The sequence below is a fragment of the Carassius gibelio genome, chromosome B20 (genome assembly GCF_023724105.1).
Source record: "Carassius gibelio isolate Cgi1373 ecotype wild population from Czech Republic chromosome B20, carGib1.2-hapl.c, whole genome shotgun sequence".
In the NCBI taxonomy this organism is placed as follows: Eukaryota; Metazoa; Chordata; class Actinopteri; order Cypriniformes; family Cyprinidae; genus Carassius; species Carassius gibelio.
Genome location: NC_068415.1, coordinates 6,211,230 through 6,231,457, shown reverse-complemented (window position 1 = coordinate 6,231,457; position 20,228 = coordinate 6,211,230). Strand labels below are relative to the sequence as shown.

The following is a 20,228-nucleotide window of genomic DNA, read 5'->3' as shown; positions in this document are numbered from 1 at the left end:
TCATCTGAAAAGTGACTTGACATGCAGCCAAGTATGGTGACCCATACTCAGAATTCGTGCTCTAAATTTAACCCATTCAAAGTGCACACAAACAGCAGTGAACACACACTTACCGTGAACACACACCCGGAGCAGTGAGCAGCCACTTCCCCAAAGATGACTGTGGACCACTGAGCAACAGTCCAGTTCTTTTTCTCCTTACCCCAGGTGAAATGCTTATGATGTGACAGCTGTAGCCCTTTTCCTGAAAATGTCTGAGTGTGACTCTTGATGCGCTGACTCCAGCTTCAGTGCACTCCTTGTGAACCTCTCCCATGTTCGGCTTTTATTGACAATCTTCTCCAGGCTGTGGTCATCCCTGTTGCTTGTGCACCATTTCCAATCACACTTTTTCCTTCCAGTCAACTTTATATGAATATATTTTGATTCAGCACTCTGTGAACAACCAGGCCTTTCAGCAATGACCTCCTGTGGCTTACCCTCCTTGTGGAGGGTGTTGATGATTGCCTTCTGGACAACTGTCAAGTCAATAGTCTTTCCCATAATTGTGGTTGCATGTTCTAAACTAGCCCAAAAGATACCCAATATTTCTACTCAAAATTAATCAAACTAATCAAGCTCAAAATGGAATATTCGAGTTTTTTGAGATACTAAGTTTTGAATTTTCCTAAGCTGTAAGCTGAACCATCAGAGTAATAAAAAAAAAAAAAAAATCTTTGAAATATTTCAGTTTGTGTGCAATGAATCTAGAATATTTAAGAAAGTTTGCTTTTTTAAAATTAAATTACAAAAAATAAAGATATTTTCCATGAAATTCCATTTTTTTTAGATGCACCTGTATAATTGTGTGTGTGTGTGTGTGTGTAGATAGATAGATAGATAGATAGATAGATAGATAGATAGATAGATAGATAGATAGATAGATAGATAGATAGATAGATAGATACTGTATATAATTGCCTTCTAATTTTAAAACACCTTTGTACATCACTGTTCTATTGGTACACTATTCCTTAAAAAAAAAAAGATATGCATGTGCCTGGACTGTTGTCACTTTCAAAGTTCTGTTGAGCAAACAGAAAGTGGGTGTAGTGATAGAACTGGTTATGTTTGTCAGATTCTTTTTCTAAACATTCGATTGCCCCTTTTACTTGATTACATGCCTCCCATAATGCAGAGCCTTTTTAAACCTCCTTCATAAACTTCCTTATGTTTTTGGGAGTAACAGTCAGCCAGCTGTTAAGATGAAGTGACAAGATTGAAATCCCCTGAAATTTGTGTGCGAGAACTCTGCGGCAGGTTATGTGACTGCACGTCCCATGTGCATTTATAGTAATGTGTCCTGCATGGCTCCTGCTGTTTTCCACAAAACCTCCCTCTCATTTTGCTGCTCTTCCTTATGCTTCTTTTAGTGTACACAACATGAAATCTAACCAGCTGACAATACTGTACAGTCATATTGTTGTCTATTTTTTCCAGTTAAAGTAACTAATACTCCTTAAAACAAGGCAGATTTACTTGAAAAGCAACTATGTATAAAATATTAAGACTTGCTTTCAGGAAATGTATCTGTGATACAAATGTATTTTGTCTTACTGTACTGCCAGATTTTTTTCACTTATATAAACAAGTTAAAAACAAGTTAAAAAAAGACTGTCAGTGCAGTAGGACAAAATACATTTATATTCATGATACATATGAAAACAAGTCTTAATATCTTATGCAGTGTTGCTTCTCAAGTAAATGCATCTTGTTTTAGGGATTTTTAGATATTTTGCAGAAACTCAAGTAAACAAGACTAATTAAATCTCATTAAGACCAAGAGTGTTGCTATAACATAAACAGTGCTTGGATTTCTCAATGTCGATACTGGCTAGTCTATGATTTTAAGTGCATCTGTTTCTCCATACTTACACCAATAGTTGTCAAGAAGTGACCGTCTTTGAGTGTGAATCATTGGCTCATAAATTCACCCAATGTGTTAAAAGCGGATTCGTTCAGGAACTAATTTTTGAATCATGGATTCAACAGATCCATTTAACCTCCTGAGACTCTGCATCCTCATATGAGGACATTATATTTTAGTGAATTTCTCTGAAGATGTCCTGTATAGAGCACATTAGGGCTTTTCAGAGATACTAGATGTTTGGATGTTTCACCATGACCACTCCCTCTCCTTGGTCTTCAAAAATATCTGATATTAATTTAGTGACACTTTTATTGAAATATAATATTCTGTAATTATCATTTAAATCTGACTAAATTTGTGTGTCATAAATCAACATCTCAGGAAAATGTTCTGGGGTTTCAAATTAAAATATGATTTTCTGTTACGAAACAGGACATTGATTTCATACATGTCCTCATATGAGGACACAGGACTAAATGCATGTTTATTACACATTGGAGAAAACACAACAAATGAATAGGGAAAGAAATTATATTTAAATTTTCCTATGAAATATTATATATTATTATGAAAATCTTGTCAATTATTATTCCCATTATTACACTTCTTTTGTCATTACATGTTGTCCCAAAAACACATTAATATTCAAACTATATTTAGTCTATAGATTATATCATATATATTATATTATACATTATATATAATGAGAAAAAACTGTTTATAGATATTTTACACACATTTTGCATAAAGAAAAATGGTATATCAAATCACTCTGTTATAACATCATTGAGAACTATATTTATACAAAGTTTGGTTAAAAAAAAAAAAAAAAAAAATCCTGAAAACTAAAAATGTATTGGTGATTAAAAGAAAAAAAAAACTGCTGTTTTTGCCTATGCATGTTCATTCATGTCCTTTTATTTATTTATTGATTGATTTTAACTGAGTCCTCATTTCCTCTACCAAGGATGTAGCGTAACTTATGAATGTAACATACTTTTTGCATTTTTTTTTCTTTTTAATGCTCTAAACCATGTAATGACATGAAAAAAATACTATTTAGTATTTTGTTCAGACTGTTTTTCCAGGTCTTAAGAGGTTAAAAAACATGTGTGGAAAGTTTTTTTTTTAGGGTGACTGTCCTCTTTTCACCCAGACTAAATTGCCTAAAATAAAGTTGTGACTCTGATTTCCAGTTGTTTTCATAATGAATGAGTTTGTCCAGTGCATTGTACCAAATTGATCAATCATGGTGTGTGAGAAGGTGACATCAGAAAAAAAAGGTGAAAGCAATGCAAACACGTGTACATACAGTATAATGCATAAGGACTGCAGTGAGCAAGTCGGTAGGAAAACAAAGCCTGGAAATTTTAGGCAGATTAGAAAACCCAGTCAATACATGTCTGGCAAAAAGGGCATATGATCACCCTAATAAAATGAACCACTGAGTACAGCAGGAGGAAGTATTTCTGTAAAATCCAGAATTGAGTTAGCATTTTAGAATTTACGGTTCCATCTACAAAAAAAAAAAGAAAAAAAAAAAACGTTTTTTACAAGGATTTTTGTTTAAATGCCTGAAATAAGGTTGAGCTAACATTAAGAAAACATCAAAAGCAAAACACAATGGAGTTTGTGAAAAGTAGTCTACTTGTAGTGAAACAGATCTGGCTGTCAGTCATAAAAAAAGAACATATGGATAAACTGAAGCTGTTGCACTGGATCTCTGACAAAGTTGCTAGCACACAGTCACAAAGACAACAGCTGTGCATCGCTGATATTTCATTGACATATGAACTCACTGACATGAGCTTGCCATCAAACCTAACAATACACCAAAATTACAATGTATGCTACAGCTCTCCAGATGTGAGGAGCACGGCATCCTACTGTTAAGAAAGTGAAAACTCAAAGCAGTTTTCAGCTTTTGCCCCCAAATCTTCATGCTTGAAGCAACTGTCTCCTGTTCTCAGTCATCTTGTTAAAGAACAATGTTACTGCCAGTGCTTTGGAAAACAAAGTCGAGGCTGAATGATTACTGTCTGACATTCTGTTTATTTTGTAACAGTTCTAGAAAAATTTATAACTAAACCTGTGCTCTGCCTCTGCAATATAGCTTAAAAATTGGAATTTGTTTCCCAGTTCCTGTCTGTTTTAACATTTCATGTTTTACATTCTTTCTTTCTGTAAACATACATTTAAGAACGTTTTATGAATGTGCAGTTCTAACTACATTTTTGATGTCGTTTTTGTATTTCGACACAAATTCAAGTCTACATTAAATAAAAGTCTGTGGGTTGGCTTCATTCTATATTTGCTATTAATATATATATATATATATATATATATATATATATATTTATTTATTATTATTATTATTATTATTATTATTATTATTTATTTATTTATTTTTGTATTTAATAACTCTAGCCAGTCATAACTCTAGCCAGTTGTTCAAGCCTGAAAAAGGTTGGTGTGGGTTTCGATTAAAATGCTAATCAGTTGCTCAGGGGCTGTTTATAATAATTATATTTTGAGATTAAAAATACAAACCTAACTTGGTCAACCCTTACGTCTCCAAAAGCCTTTCAATGTCGTTATGATCATGATCATAATCCCAGTCCATAACCAATTAAGTTTGAACAAGACGTCACGCCTCTGTACTTAAAATCCGGAAGACACGCCCACAGCGAACTTGTGCACCGGCGGCACAAAGCGATTGGCCAAGGCGCGCTGTCAATCACGGATCTCTGCCGTTCCTTCTGTTCCGCAAACGAGACTTTACAGATGTGTTTCAGGCGAGATCAGTTGAGGCGGTGGGACTTCGTTCGCGCTGCGGGATCAACTTCTTTCCGAGGGTCTACCGTCTCCTACTCGGTCTCCTTGAGTTCAATGTAACAGACATCGTAAGCAGCATAGGTCAAGGTGATCGGGGAGTTACTTTGTGATAGAATTGAACACATTTAGTCGGGGTTTTAAACGCAGAAGAAAATGCCTGTAGCTTCTCTCCTGCCTTTCACAGCCACTCCGAATAGGAAGTCCGCCAGCCCGACCTCCTTCAGGCTCACGGAGAAATTCATCCTGCTTTTAGTGTTCAGCGGCTTCATCACCCTGTGTTTCGGAGCTATCTTCTTCTTGCCTGATTCGTCAAAGCTGCTCAGCGGAGTTTTCTTCCGCTCGTCCTCGGTGGAGGCAGAGACGCGCACAGGTACGGTCAGTGACACCAGCACCGGCACGGGCAAGGATGAGAAGATCCTGGCCAAGATCAGAAAAGACCACGAAAAGGCGCTGATTGAGGCCAAGGACACCCTACAGAAACGTCCGGACGAGATCAAGCAGGACATCAACAGCGACAAAGAGAAACTTGCTCTAAACGGACAGGGGAAAGGATCGAAAGGTGACAGTTTGCCGTTCCTTCAGTACATGCGGCCGCCTGGAGCAACAGGGCACGAGCCCGCCGATCCGGACGTTAAAGCGAAAAGAGCCAAGATAAAAGAGGTATTTTATGTTTTTATTAGATGTTCTCCTGTGGTTTGCTCAGACTCTCGAAGGAAATCACCTCAGATATTGTTGTGAAAATAACTTTCCCCTTGTAACTTAGTAACTAACCAAGTGCTGTTATTAATATTCGTTTATTGTCACTAACTTACTAACGTTAGTGGCTAGAGGGCAAAATGATATTAGTGTTGACAGAGTCAATTTCAGGAAGCGTCTCCCTATCAGGAAAATGCAGCGTTGTAATAAGATAGATAAGTAACGCAGACGTGTTGTTGTGGAACCTGTATGATCAGACAGCTCGGTTGATGGACGAGAAACTCCTGTCGCTCACAGAAGAATGCGCGCTCATTCATTCTGTCGGTCATTCATTTGTTCAAAACTGCCCGACAGTATTTTAGTCAGTATTACCCCCTTTGTGCTCCCTGTTGTCAGTATTTAGTCAACATTCGTCCGTAACCCCCACCCCACCACCCCAGTCAATTTTCACTATATTTCAGAAAGCAGTGCCTGTCGGTACGTTCTTCAGACAGTGTTCCTCTCTCTTTAGTCTGCACTGCCTGTTTCACTCAGCTTTCACTGTTTTTTAGTTTTGTAGTACTTTAGACAGTGATGCCTTCTTTTTCAGTTCGTATTGCCTCTCAGTGTTGCAATCTGTGTACCCTGTTTACCGTACTCCTGTCAGTATTGAGTTGCCTTTATATTTCTTTAGCATTTCAGTCAATATTAGCTATAGCTAGGAGTGTTTCCTGTATTTCAGTCTGTATTTACATGGTTTTCAGACCGTATTCTCTGCTTTTTTCAGTTAATATTTTAGGTATTTTTTTCAATATTTCTAGTAATAATGTAAAATATATAGCAAATATTGGCCAATAACCTATATAGTGGTACTATATTAAGTGCATCCCTAATTAATGACATCTCATTCATGTTTTCCCTAAGTTATTATTCACAAATCAAACTTTTGTTTGGAACATTGTCTTTTTTTTAAATTACATTAGCAAAGTACACCAAAATTGTAGGCTAATGGATATCACTGTTGATTATATTCTGTATTTTACCAGAGATAGCCTTGAAAACTACAGTAATAACTAGTAATATTTTTGGTTGTACGTATAGCAGTAGAGATGCCTCGATCAGGTTGAGTAGATCTCATCTGGTCTCAATGTCTTGGTTGAGATGACCTGTTAAAGAGTTAACTTTGAGCTTGTAAATGAGCATGAACAAGGCTGTCATATCTTGTTTCTGTCAGGATGGTGCATTTAGAGCATGTCAGGCCAGTCTAATAATCCCTCAGTACGAGTCGAATGTAGACCTTGCATCAGCTTGATAAAATTAAATTTGCTATTGATTGAGACTCAGTTATTCCCATTTGAATCAGGCAAGTCAAGAGTAAAGATGCAGATAACAACTGACAGTATGGTAAAGCTTTAAAATCGCCTTTCAGCTGGTATTGACCTTGTGTCCTTGCTTTTTTTTTATGTAAGCAAATGGCTGGTTTCTGGAAATCCTCCTAGTTTATCCTCCACTGTGAGTCACTACGTTTCAGTTTCAGTTATTTGCATAAGGAAATGGTGTCTGTGGTCCTATGTGGCCTTCAAATTTACATTGTGTCACTTTGTAATGCTTGTTTGAGACTAAAACTTGTTTGCCCTACTATTTCTTTTTGCTGGAGGGCTCGCTTTTGCTCATGGAGTTTGAGTATGTTCAAGCATGTGACACAAAGGCTATTCCAGTCACAATTTATCTTAATGGCTAACAGTGGAAAACTTGTTGATAATACGGTTGCTCCTCAGAGTTAGTCAGCCGGAGTTGGATGACTTTTAATGCCAGGATTAAACCGTTATAAAGTTAAGCACATTAGTGCATGCGGAATCCTCCACATTCCTCTCCAAGACTATTGGTGTTCTTGCAGATTTGACAAGTCCCTCATCTCTCCTGCTTAATGCAGCGGCTCAGCATGAGAACAGTGATAATTCACCCCTGAACAGCGGGATTTCATCCATTGATCGCTGGCATGACGCAAACAAACAGTCACAGCTGGACTCTGTGGGGTCTCACTTGTCAGACGCGGCTGCAGGCACTCTGTCTCGCCCTGCCAGACACTCTGACCTTTGAAGAGCTGAATTGCCTCAGAAAATAAATTGATCTCAAGGTTATGAAGTAAAAATGGTTGTGTGAGTTTTTTTTTTTTTTTTGCTTTCATAATTAAAAGCTGAAACTCCTAAAAATGTATAGGTCACAGTAACATATGTAGGGTTGACTCTTTGCATTTTGAAACTCTGCAATCTCCATCACCTGCTTTTAAATGGAGCGGTATTTACGACACTGAAGCGTAGTTCACTGACAAGCTATGCAATATAGATATAGCTGTCAGTGAACTATGGCTTTGTGTAGTAAATGCCACTCCATTTGAAAGCAGGTGATGGAGATTTACTACTAATTAGGGCTGCACAATTAAATTTCTAATCGCGATTACAATTATGGATGCCAAAATTAGCATATTTTTCGGACTATAAGTCGCACCTAAGTATAAAGCACTATTCGGACGGGACTAGTTTTCTAAACTACGTTTGAGTTTCGATTCTTACCACCTTACATCGGCGATTTTCATGTACCAGTTCGGACGGGACTAACATCTCCGTGTTTATTACAGAGGTGGGAGAGTCTGACTTTACAAAGTGCTACAAACTGGACCTTAAATAATTCCCACCTCATGTATTTGCTCAGGGCTCTTTAGCTATACTTGGAATACAAATGTTTGCATTGAGGGTGGCCAGTATGCTTCAGAAATATTGAAGCAAATGGGCAGCAAATTCATTTTGAAATGTAATATGGAAAATTACAGTGCAATGTAAAATGGCAATGTATTTCTGTATTTACATTTACATTGTTCCGTACCATATGTGCAACATTTAGTGCAAAATGAAAATGAAAATTAAATAATTTGCATTTGACATTTTCTACACTAGTTTTAATGTCAATTAAAAACATATTTTAACGTTTTATAAGTTGCAAAATTAAAATATACTACCAAAATTGATTAGATATGTTTTACATGTCCAAGCAAAAACTTTTTTAAGATTATAATTTAAATGCTGTTATTTTCTAAATGAATCTAGGCATAAGGGTCGGACACTTGAGATTGTGTTTTCATCATGATACTGCCTGATAACTGTAGCAAAATGCAGTGTGAATTTCAAAATTCATTCTGAACCAAATGTACAGCAGAAGGGTTGCAAAAATGGTGATTTAAATATATTTTTATGTTACTTAAATCAAATGCATTGACACTTACATGCAAGACATTGCATTTTCATTTAATTTGGGTAATACAATTTAATTTTAACTTTAAAGCATTAAAATTGTTTTTAATTTACATATTAAAACTAGAAAATAGCAAATGTAAATTATTGAATTTTCATTTTGCACTAAATGTTGCACATATGGGAAAATTTCAAAATAATTTAAATACAGAAATACATTGCCATTTTACATATTGCATTGTAAATTTGCATATTACATTTCAAAAGGAATTTTGCTACCCATATGCTTCCATAAAGTACAGCACTCTTTGTCATTCATACTACATAATAATTTTGGTTTATGGCTTCTCACCTGCACCTGTAATGCTCTTTCTTGAGCGTGACTGCTGCAGGAAGTGCTAGCAGGACACATCACACACCCATCTGGGCTCTGAGCTCCTCTCATTCATTATAGATGACAGAACTCTCTGGTCGCTCAGACCTCATTCCTCTCACCATTAATTATGCACAGTTCAAGCTAATAAGAGAAATAAATTCTCATTGAGACATTCACAGGTTATCGGTGTTTGGTGCGATGTAGTAAAAATGTATACAAATGAAACTTTAAATGTACATATGGTAAAAGAAAAAGAGCAGAGAGTGATTGATTCAACCTAGTGGGCATTTAGAAAAAGTGGAAGGTTCATAACTCCTACAGGGTGCTTAAAGTTACCTTATTTTTTTAATTTTATTTCAGATTATACAGTGTAACTTAGTTCTTGGATGAAAAGCAGACTGTGACATCAGTTTGTACTTTTACACATTTATTTGATTTAATCGTTTCATGCCACATTAACTGCTCCTAAACTACTGATTCTGCACTGGCACAGAGCATGACACTTCCTTTCTTTCCAAGGTGCACGTGTAAGTTTAAACATTTTAGAAGTGCATTTAAAAAAAATGTAGGTGCACAATGATAATTGATCAAATAATGTGTAGCTGTAATAAGAAGATTATTGTGTCGATACTAGTCAAATCTGTTGAGTAATTGTGTCAGGGCAGCCAAGAAAGATGCTAGAAATGTTTCAGTTGATTTAAATGGCAGATAAAGATAATCGTGTAATAAAAATACTACCAAAATATTAAGGAGGAAAAAAGAATTTATGCATATTGCAGGTCAGGAGTTTTAATTATAAACAAGCTGAAAATACACAATGCTTTAAGTTTGAAATGTCCTGTTTGATTATTGCTGGCTGCTCATTCAAACAGAAAAGCAGGATAAAATATGCACTGTGACAACTGTCTACACCATATTGCAATATAATCACAATAAAGTGAACATGATTAATCAACAGTCAATCATAAACAATCACTTAAATGTGCTGTATTCATTGATTGCAAACTGCTCTGAAACCGCAAGTATGGATCTTGACGCAACAGCACTGTATTCTTACTTAAAAATGCAGCGTTCATAAGGAAATCATAGCCTTTTGAATTTTAATAATAACATTAGATTTAATTTAAGTTTTTTTTATGCCATTCCTGTTTTTTTCCCCTAATTTAAGACCTCTTAATCTGAAACAGTATTTAAAGTGACCCTATTATGGTTAATGAAAGGTTCATATTTTGGTTTTGGGAGTCCCCAACAACAGGTCGACATGCATTCAAGGTAAAAAAACACAAACAAACAAAAAAAAACTTTCATTGTCTTATAATATGCATATTTTATTATTTCTTTTTACCCTACTTGCTCAATGACTCTCAAACGATTCGCTCAACGATACATTTTTCCAAACCCCACCTTTGCGTGATTCTAAGCGGTGGTGATTGGTCTCATTTTCATTTCATCATGCCTATAATGCCTGATCAAGAAATCATTTGTGAATGAAGTGCTGCTTTGTACGGTGTTACCAGGGAAACCACTTTTTTTACTGCTCCAAAAGCGGCACCTAGTGACATAGAATGAACTTTCATTTATATTCGGACCAAAGCGTGTCTTTGGGCGGGCATTATGCTAATGTTTCATGTTCAAGTCAACATGAAACGAAAGCGAATTCCTTGTATGTGTAAACATACCTGGCAATAAAAGCTCATTCTGATTTTGATTCTGAAACAGCTTGGGATTTGTTTTAAAAATGACACGTTTCAATTATTCAGAGTCGACTCTTTCGTTTTAAAGACATTATCTTTATACACGTTGCACTTTCAGATTGAAAATTTTGCAGGATGTTTTCACTCACTTACAGCTGTGTAACATACTGCATGGAAGGTAATTCTATTCCAAAATCTATAATGGGGCACTTTAAGACATTTGTTATACAAATTAGAATACCTTATCAGTGGATGCCCATTTTCCACAAGTTGATATGATTCTTTATGGTCTGGCTCTTAATGAAAATCTTTAACATACTTTATTTAAAAGTTCTCAGTGGTAGTGTAAAAACACTCTTTTTAACACTCCGCCCCTCTCTTCCATGGGGTGATGAACAGACTGTAAACTTCAGTCGTGAAACTTACTAACTAGCATTAGGAAGGGTGATTTGCAAAGATTCATAAAAAAACCCTTATACTCACTTCTTGTGAAGATGAGGCTGGATCACAAATTATTCACACAAACTTAATTGCATTTAGGCAGTTTAGGGATCAGTGAAATTCGTGTCAGAATAAACAAGCAAACAACTCAGTGTGCAGTTGACTTTAGGAAAATAAATATATCTGGTAGCTCTGAAGGCTCTGTAATATTGTAATTGTTCCCATGTTACAATGACAATACTTAGAATGGGCTTTGAGTATCATTGGCTATTTTTGGCTCTGGAGTTATTTTTATTTTTTATTTTTTTATGCAAGCATCTGAACACGCAACATGAAAAGCTTCCAACATCTCTCTTGTATCTGATGTTTTTTTCCTTTCGGTCACATCTTTTATACCAGGACTGTTTGTTTTCTCTCTATCATATAGTGACTTTCCTCCCGAAAGCTGAAGTGCTTGGATACTAAATAATTCAGCTGACTTTCTTTTATTTTATCACTTCTGAATAAGGCATGCTCTTAGAGGTAGAATCTACTGATGGAGAGGAAAGCGAGATCTTTCAGTCTTTCGGTCCTCCACAACATTCCTGCACCCTTTTACAACTACTGCTGTGATCCGTGTGGGTTGTCTGGAGACCTAAGCCAGCCTTTGGATTATTTGGGTCAATCTCGCTTTAGCCAACCGACCTTAGGTATTGAGAAATGTAATGGATGCCCCCGAGCGATAGCTCAGCTGCTGCAGGCACAGTTAGTCTCCAGCCAGATTTGTCTTTTTCACTCAAATTTTTGGCTAGAATATTTTCTCCAGTGGTCAGAATTCTGGATTATTGTTAAATTATGTTTTTTTAGGATAATGGATAGTGAGAAAGAAAGAAGAATCCAAAATTCAACACACAAGCAGTGTTAACTTAAATGGCTTGAAATGGTATATCTGATCTGTTGCTACGATCCATGATGTTTTGCTTTTGTGTGTCTGTGTCTCTTCTACGCTAAAGCACAGATCAGATTTGGCAGATTAAAATGCATGTGGAACGGGTAACACGAGGGAGTTTTGGTTAGTGTTTTCAGCAAGCGTTGGGACACTTGAGCTACAGTTGTGATTGCTTGGTTTTCCAGTAATTGAATTCTCCAAAATCAGAGTCCAATGCTGATTAGAAGAGCAATAAACATTTGCCCAGACAAGCATGCATTGATCAGATGCAGCATGTGAACAGTGAATCAATGAGATTAATAATAATTGAACATGAAATAATCAACAATGAATTTTAGTTTCGATTAGTTGAGTCTTGGCTGAATGATCTTTGTCAGTGAAACATGCTTTCCATGCATTGACTTGAATGTTTTATTAAGTGTCAATCGTGGCAGTTTTCATTAATAAACTATAAATACTTCATAATTACATGTAGTGCATGCAGTCTAATCAAACATATTTACTTTTTTCAATAAACCTTGATTAGAACTTTAAATCATATGCTACACAAGTAATAATATTTAGGTTTATAACTTCACTTTATTTATAGGACAGTTGTTTTTTTTTTGTTCAGAAGTGAGAGAGAGTGTGCGTGCTTACATTTGGGTTGTGGATTGGTAACTCTTTAATCTGTTTTGCTGGTTTGAAACTAAAAATAAATGTTTGTGTGTGTGATTTACTACTGTTCAAAAGTTTGAATGTTTTTGAAAAGAAAGTTTCAAATGCTCACCAAAGCTGCATTTTTAGTTGATCAAAAATGCAAGTTATGCCTTTCTATTTTAATACTATTTGTTTATTTTTTTCCTGTTTCAGCTGCAATGAGTCACACGATCCTTCAGACATCATTCTAATATGTTCATTTGGTGCTCAAGAAAACATTTCTTATTATCATCAGTGTTTAAATATTCTTTTATGAATAAAAAGTTCAGAACAGCATTTATTTGGAACGGACAACATCTCATACTATAATGTTTTGGAGAATTGGTGGCTTATTTTTATGAATTTCTGCGCTGTCATTTGTCATTAGAAATATCTGTACTGTCACGATTTACTGCATCCCTGTTGAACAAGCATGAATTTCTTAAAAAAAAAAGTCCCAAACTTTTGAACGGGTCAGTGCCAGACAATAACCTTTTGGTTCACTGTGTGTCACTTCCCCTCAGTGATATCCGTATTAAAATGTGAAACATCTCTGAAGCATATCAGCACTTAATCCATTTCCTGTCTTTACTTCTTACAGCAAATTTGAGTAGGTTTTATGACTGCACAATTCATTTTCATTGAACCATAAAAAGCACATGAATCAATAAAGTGCATATCTATTAAGAAAGTGTTATTTGAAGCATCGGCACTAGGAAAAGTTTGCTTTCTGATTTTACTACAGGGTTCTTAGACATTAATTTCATTTAAATATTTGTTCTTGGTGGTTTTATTGCACTTGCTCAGCCTGTTAATCAAATAATGGATGTCACTGCCTCGTATTGGAAGGCAGGGGAAAATTGATTATCATTTCACAAAGTCTTCATTACTTTGCTACATGTCAGCTGAGGAGGGATGTGCAAAATGAAAGTGCAGGGACCATCACAAGGATCAAACCTTGTTGCTGTGTTTTCCAACACTAATAAAAAGGTCATGTCAATATGTGTCGTGGCGGTTTTATATCACTCTTGTCTAAGAGCTGTTGAGAATATGTAAAGGAGTGCCTAGTATTCATCGCAGTGATAGTTGATACCGACGCATTCATAAGTCTATACGAGTCTATACGGTTTCAAAAGGTGTATTACTGTAAAACTGGTCGCTGTACAAAAAAGAAAAAAAAAATCCCTCAGACCTGCAAAAGCACAGACAGGGCACGGTCTGTCATGTATCTAGCTGGTTTTTGCTGTGAAAGCCTGTGGATTCTATGAAACTTTTAGACTGTCTGCCCTTTTTTTTCAATCCTGAAGCCAAAAGGATAAAGCAGAAAGATTGATTTTTTTTTTTCTCCCTTCACTGATTCTGAGAGGTTTTTCTTTTTGTGGGTCAGAGATCCTGAAAGCCGACTTCTACAGGTCTACCTCCATTTTATGACAACACATCAGGTTTAACAGTGGTGTAAATTTGAGACTTGAAATCATAGCTCGGGTGCCTTAGGCTTATATTGAAAATTGCAAGCACATTTTCCCTAGTTTAATTATAGTTGGTAACAGCTTCTCTCAGCTTGCGAAGAGAATTGCGATCGAAACACAATATGCCTTTTTAATGTTTTATGAATGTGGCTTAATGATGCCAGGCAGGGCATGATCTCAGTCACATGCAAAATACACTTGTTCTATTTGTTAAAGTAATCATTTGTCTAAAAATGTTCTCTCCCATGTGCCATTTCAAACTTGTATGCTTGTATTGCTTCCATGGGTCACATATGAGGACTGTCATAAAAAAAAAGCCATAAAAACATCATAAAACTAGTCCATGTGACCAAATCCTGAAGTCAAATCATAGCTTTATGATATTTAAACTTGAAAATCTTAATTTCCACCCTTGCTATGTTTGGCCTGTTTATTGGAGAAGTTGCAATGTCTGATTCATAAACAAATCCTTCTTTTGAGTGAATATTTTCAAAGAATCTGTTGATCCAGTACACAAAACTGGTCTGAATGATTTATTCATTATGAATTAGACTGATCTGTCTTTTAATATTTTCGGGCTGTTTGTAACACAAGGCTGTCATATGACTCCAGAAAATTTGGAAAATAGTGCACAAGTTATGTGGACCACTGTAATTGCATGAAAACGAGCATCCAGACCATTATTCTGTTGTCGTGTTCTACAGAGGAGAGAGTTTTGAAAGCACACACATGAGAAAATGACACCATTTCCTTTTTTGACTGAACCAGTCTTTAAGTAAATATTGCATCAAGTAATCATTCAAGACAATTACACACTCCGTAATAAAATGAGCCGAGAAACCTTACAAACAATAAAATTAAGATGCAAATGAAGTAAACGGTGTACTTAGTATTCAAGAACACATTCAGAGATGGAGAATAATAGAATTTAATCAGATGTTTATTAAAAGTGAGTGTGGTGAAAATATTGGCAGGACAAGAACAAATCTGAATAATATCCTTACTGTTGAGTCCTGTTTGCATCATATTTGCAATGGGAGTGTATTTCTTTTAGTTTAATAAGATAAATTAATAAAATGTTTATTTTACTTATAATCAATATAGAATATATATATATATATATATATATATATATATATATATATATATATATATATATATATATATTTCCAAAGGGGTTAGTAAACCTTCTGGAGCTATGCAGCTGAGAACAATGAAAGGTTTTTTTTTTTTTTTTTTTTTTCTTCTTCAGTCTCTAAATTGTTTGATTCATTTTAGGGTTAGCATATTAGTCATCATATTAAAGAACATTTAAACTGCAAGCTCTAATGCACAGATCCAATCTTTGACAAATCAGATTTAGTTTTGTACCTGTTTGTGTTCACTTAAAACTTAATTATCGTGTTTGTGTTAATGCACCACGACAGGCTTTTTGACCAAGTGCGTTTTTCCATTCGTCACACTCCGCCGCATTAGAGAGTGTTTGACATCCCTAGACGCCACACTTCTTTAGAGACATAAATTTGTCCATTCATCCTACAATTTGAGAAAGCGTTTTATTAGGGAGCATTGAGTGGCTTGGTAGCGGAGAAGGACGCACCTCTCGGCACGCTGTTGGCCGTCCGCCACGATTCCACTCTCATTCAGAGAGCCAGGCAAATGACTGTAACTTAACTCTGCCTCCCTGTTTTCAGCTGCGGGACTGGGCTGTCTCTGGAGAGTGGGTTTTGGCAGTGGATCAATGGTTCTGTGTGCCTGAGATGGAGATAGAGAGCATGTGTGGTAGCGTGAGCCAGGCTAGCCAGAGAGGCACATGTCCACCCTCTTGAGCTGCACCTGTTCTCTGGCATGCCGACTGCAGGTGCTCCTCGGGCGTTCGTGCGTGGGTTGTTACTGTTTGTTTTATTTTCTTTCGTGGTGTCTAGTTCAGGTGTTTTGCCTATGCACACAAATGCGTACAGCGGGTCATTGACCTCAGGAGCTTCACTTGGCAGTCAATGATTGGCCTTCATCATGCTGATAATGTATAGAGGTGTCAGATGGCAGGGTTTTTTCATTGGTAGACAACCGTAAAATGCAAATTCACCCCTAAACACTCATTTTAACTGGGAAATATTTAGAGGTCTGGCATGGTGTGATCTGATTAGCTGGGAAGAAATCCCTCTATTTTTGTTGTTGTTGAGAGGGAAAAAAAGAACAGTAAAACTGAAATGTATCTCGTCTCATGTAATTGCTCAAGCAGTGTTTGAACTGCAGAAAGATGTCAGAAAAAACAGCTTGGAAGCAATGTCACATAACATTGCATTTACCTCAGAAAAGCCATTCCACAGTCTGTAATTTGGCTCCAAAAAAGCGATATTATCCACCCGATCTCATGACAAAAACATACCTGTGGGAACTTTTTTTTGCAAAAAAAGTACACATCACTACAGTTTCCAACAGCAATGAATAGTAAAACAACTAGCACTTGTAGACTAAATAAGGGCCCTATGATATCCATTTAAATATTTCTAAATTCTATTTTTTCCATTTCAGTTTTTCTGGATTCTGATTTATTTATTTATTTATTTTTTCAATTAAAATTTTTCTCGACTCCTTTTTAATAGATAAATTACATTTTATTAATCAAAAAGCATGTCTAATTAATTAAAATCATGAAACTTATACATTTTCACATCAGTTATTACAAGTTTTACAAAAATGACATGGCCCTATGAAATGTTTTTTTTTTTTTTCTTCTCAGAAATCAATAATTATTTCTCATAAGTAGCCTTATGAATTTTTTTCCTCAGAAATTCTGGCGTGTATTTACATTTTTCTGGTTATCCAATTAAGGCATAAAACATGAAGTTCATTTAACTTTAATTATATATATATATAAACTTTTTTTATTATTACAGCCATTGTTTAAATCTTTACATTTCAACATTGAATTAGAGTATAAACAGAATTATATCAAAAGTTGATAGAAAATGCCTTCTATACAATTTGTATGTTTAGGCTATATACAACTCAGTTTTTATTTGTGTTATTATATGTATTTGATTAATTGTTTAATTAAACTTAGTTTTCAGCTAAACTAAAACTTTAATTTCTGATTTTGTGTTGCATTAATTTTGTAGAACTCTGTGTTCTTTTTACTTTTAGATCCGCATTTCTATGGTGTAGCATTTTAAATGCCTCTACTTAGGGCTGGGCGATATATCTAACGATATGATCATGCGCATCTAAATGGAGCGGCATTTAATAGACAGAGCCGTAGATCACTGACAAGCTACGCAATATCGTGTTTATTATCCCAGATGAATCGCCTTCGATAATGAACACGATATCGCGTAGCTTGTCGGTGACCTATGGCTCTAGTAAATGCGACTCCATTTAAAGGAGGTGATGGCTATTTAGCGCTAATCACGGATCCAGATTAACTGACTAGATGCGCATGATCATATTGTTAGATATATTGCCCACCCTACCTCTAATAATCTCAGTTAATTCGTTTCAGAACAGTTCAAATGATTGTTGCTAAGTACAGTATAATCTTTTTTTTTTGTCTGAGTCTCTTGCATGAATGCTCTGCTTCAGATCCTGTTGGTTGTTGCTTAACTCAAGTTTTGGATTCGTCATGTTGCATGACCTAAACTTCTGAGGTTTTGTTGTCAGACAGATGCATTATAGATCACAGACTGATTCAGTTCTGCTGTAGAATCTCCTAATGTGACTTTGATATTGTTGAGATCTCAATACCCTTTCATGCCCTAAGCGATCGGGAGGTTTTGTTTTAAATAAAGTGAGACTGCTGTGATGTTTGAAGGGAGCGATATTCCCTTAGATGCTGTGCCTTCCAGTGTGGAAGACAGACAATATTAAATCTAAGAAATGTCTGCAGATTCTCTTATAGAGTGACGTGATACAGTGATAAAGAAGAATCTGACTGGTTAGGTTCAAGCCTTGCAACAGATTTATGAGCTAGGAAGTTTTATTATTCAAAGGTTGGATATAAGATCTTAATGCTCAATATATGTGGATTTAACTATTGAGTGAACTGAGGAACATTTACAGTTCATTTTATATAGGGGTGTGCCAAACTTATTGTAAATATTATTATTCGACCAATATATAATTTTTGGGCATTTTTAAATTCTCAACATCGGCTGATAAATTTTTACTGTTTGAATAAAAAGTTTTGGAAGCTTTTATTTTGACAGCAACAGGTCTTTTATTTTTACAGCGTTAAGAACGCCAGCACCTCAGTGCAGATGCAAATTAAATTAAATATGAATTTTTTAAATAGAAAGACTAAAATAGTATTTTCTTGTAAAACATACTCCAGTAATCTTGAATTCATTTTTGAACTGTAGCTATATAGAATTAACTTAAATACAATTATTTGATATTTATTTGAGAAAAGATTCCCAGTATGTTTTTGGTTTTGTTTTTAACTTTGTGTTGTTTTGCTTTGATTTTTTTATTTTTTTACATTTTAATTTATTTTTGTTTCATTTTAATTTATACAAATATAAGAGTTGGATTACAGAATCAAAAAGCTGCTAAAGTATAAATCTGTTTATTTTATAGATTTCTTTATCAAGTTCAAATATATTTAAAAGTGCTTGGATTATTATAAATTTTGTAATTAATTATAATTTTGTAAATGTGTAAAATCTATATTTCATTGCAGCAAGTGTTATGCATGTTATTGTTTGTGAATTAAATAGTGTGATTTCATATATATCAGCTTTATATCCGCCATCAGTCATCCTTCTCTATAAGAAATCAGAAGTGGCATCAGTCTTGAAAAAATAAAATAAAGTGTAAAAAAAAATCCATATTGATTGACCCCTAGTAAAAATCAATGATACGATCCGTAGGTTTGCCTGAATGACTAGTAGACTAATCTTTTAAGAAGGGTTTCCCTGACCCTGATCGGACGTGATTCTACATAACATGCTGTTTCATTGAGAAACTGATAGATGAAGAAGAAAGTAAGTTTAAAAGGCTGTTGGCTGACCATTGTGGCCCAGTCCCTAGTCTTTTCGAATCCTCCCAAAGCACAAATGTGTTTTACTGCTGTAACATCTGATGTCTAGGTGGACTAGAGTCTTATCGTCACACCCACTGACTGAGTGACACATCAAGCTCCTGACTGCTTCAGCCTCAAGGCCTTGTCGTCGGAGAAGGCATTTCATCTTCTGTTTCAGTGCAGCATGACTGTCATTTCAGAAACAGCCGTTATGTGAATGACTAAATTTTCAGCTTGACACCCGTAGCCTGCAATGTTGGCATAATTATGTCTCCACATGTTTGAGATCTGCTGCTGGAGTGTCATTACTATTGCTGTTTACAGTAGTGTTTCTGGTGCCGTAAGGGAAGTGAAATTACAGGCGTGTCTGAATCGAAACCGTCTCAGATAGTTACAGCATTGTGCATGTGCTGCATTTGGAGGCTTCATCCTTTGATACAGCTTAGGGATGAACATTTTCTAAAGTTTTGTTAGTTTTTTTTTTTTTATTATTGTACATTAATGAAACTTTTTTTTTTTAATGAGCTTGTTTATATGATTGAACACTTCATGTCAACATTTGCCTAATTTTCATTTTATCCTTTCATCTGACATAAGCTGCAGCTGTAAAGGTCATCGGAGTAAGAGATAAAAAAAAGCCATTTAATCCTTTTACTAATTTATTTATCATTATTTTCTGAATAAATTAGAACTACATATGAATTAGCATTTTCTCATTTAAAACCACTTCAAATCATTTAAAATTGCATTGTTACTTTATAATTAATAATTATAAATACATTTAATAAATATAATAAAATATATTACATAATTATAGCAACACATTTCAATAATAATAATATTATGATTTAGTATTACATATTTTTGTCCGTATGATGTTGTAATTGTTAAACATATATTATTTAACACAATATGAAGTATTACTCCCATTTAATATTTTGTTCACTATATTTAA

The 20,228-nt window shown here is 35.2% G+C and overlaps 1 protein-coding gene across 1 annotated transcript in view; it reads left to right on the top strand.

Annotated features, from left to right (window-relative positions):
- The first annotated feature begins 4,677 nt into the window (after positions 1–4,677).
- The window catches only part of LOC127983482 (mannosyl-oligosaccharide 1,2-alpha-mannosidase IA), a 108,144-nt gene continuing 92,593 nt past the window's right edge, over positions 4,678–20,228 (top strand). The window contains exon 1 of the mRNA XM_052585687.1: positions 4,678–5,404. Coding sequence (XP_052441647.1) covers positions 4,898–5,404 — 507 coding nt within the window. The 5' untranslated portion in view covers positions 4,678–4,897. The remainder of the gene's footprint in view (positions 5,405–20,228) is intronic.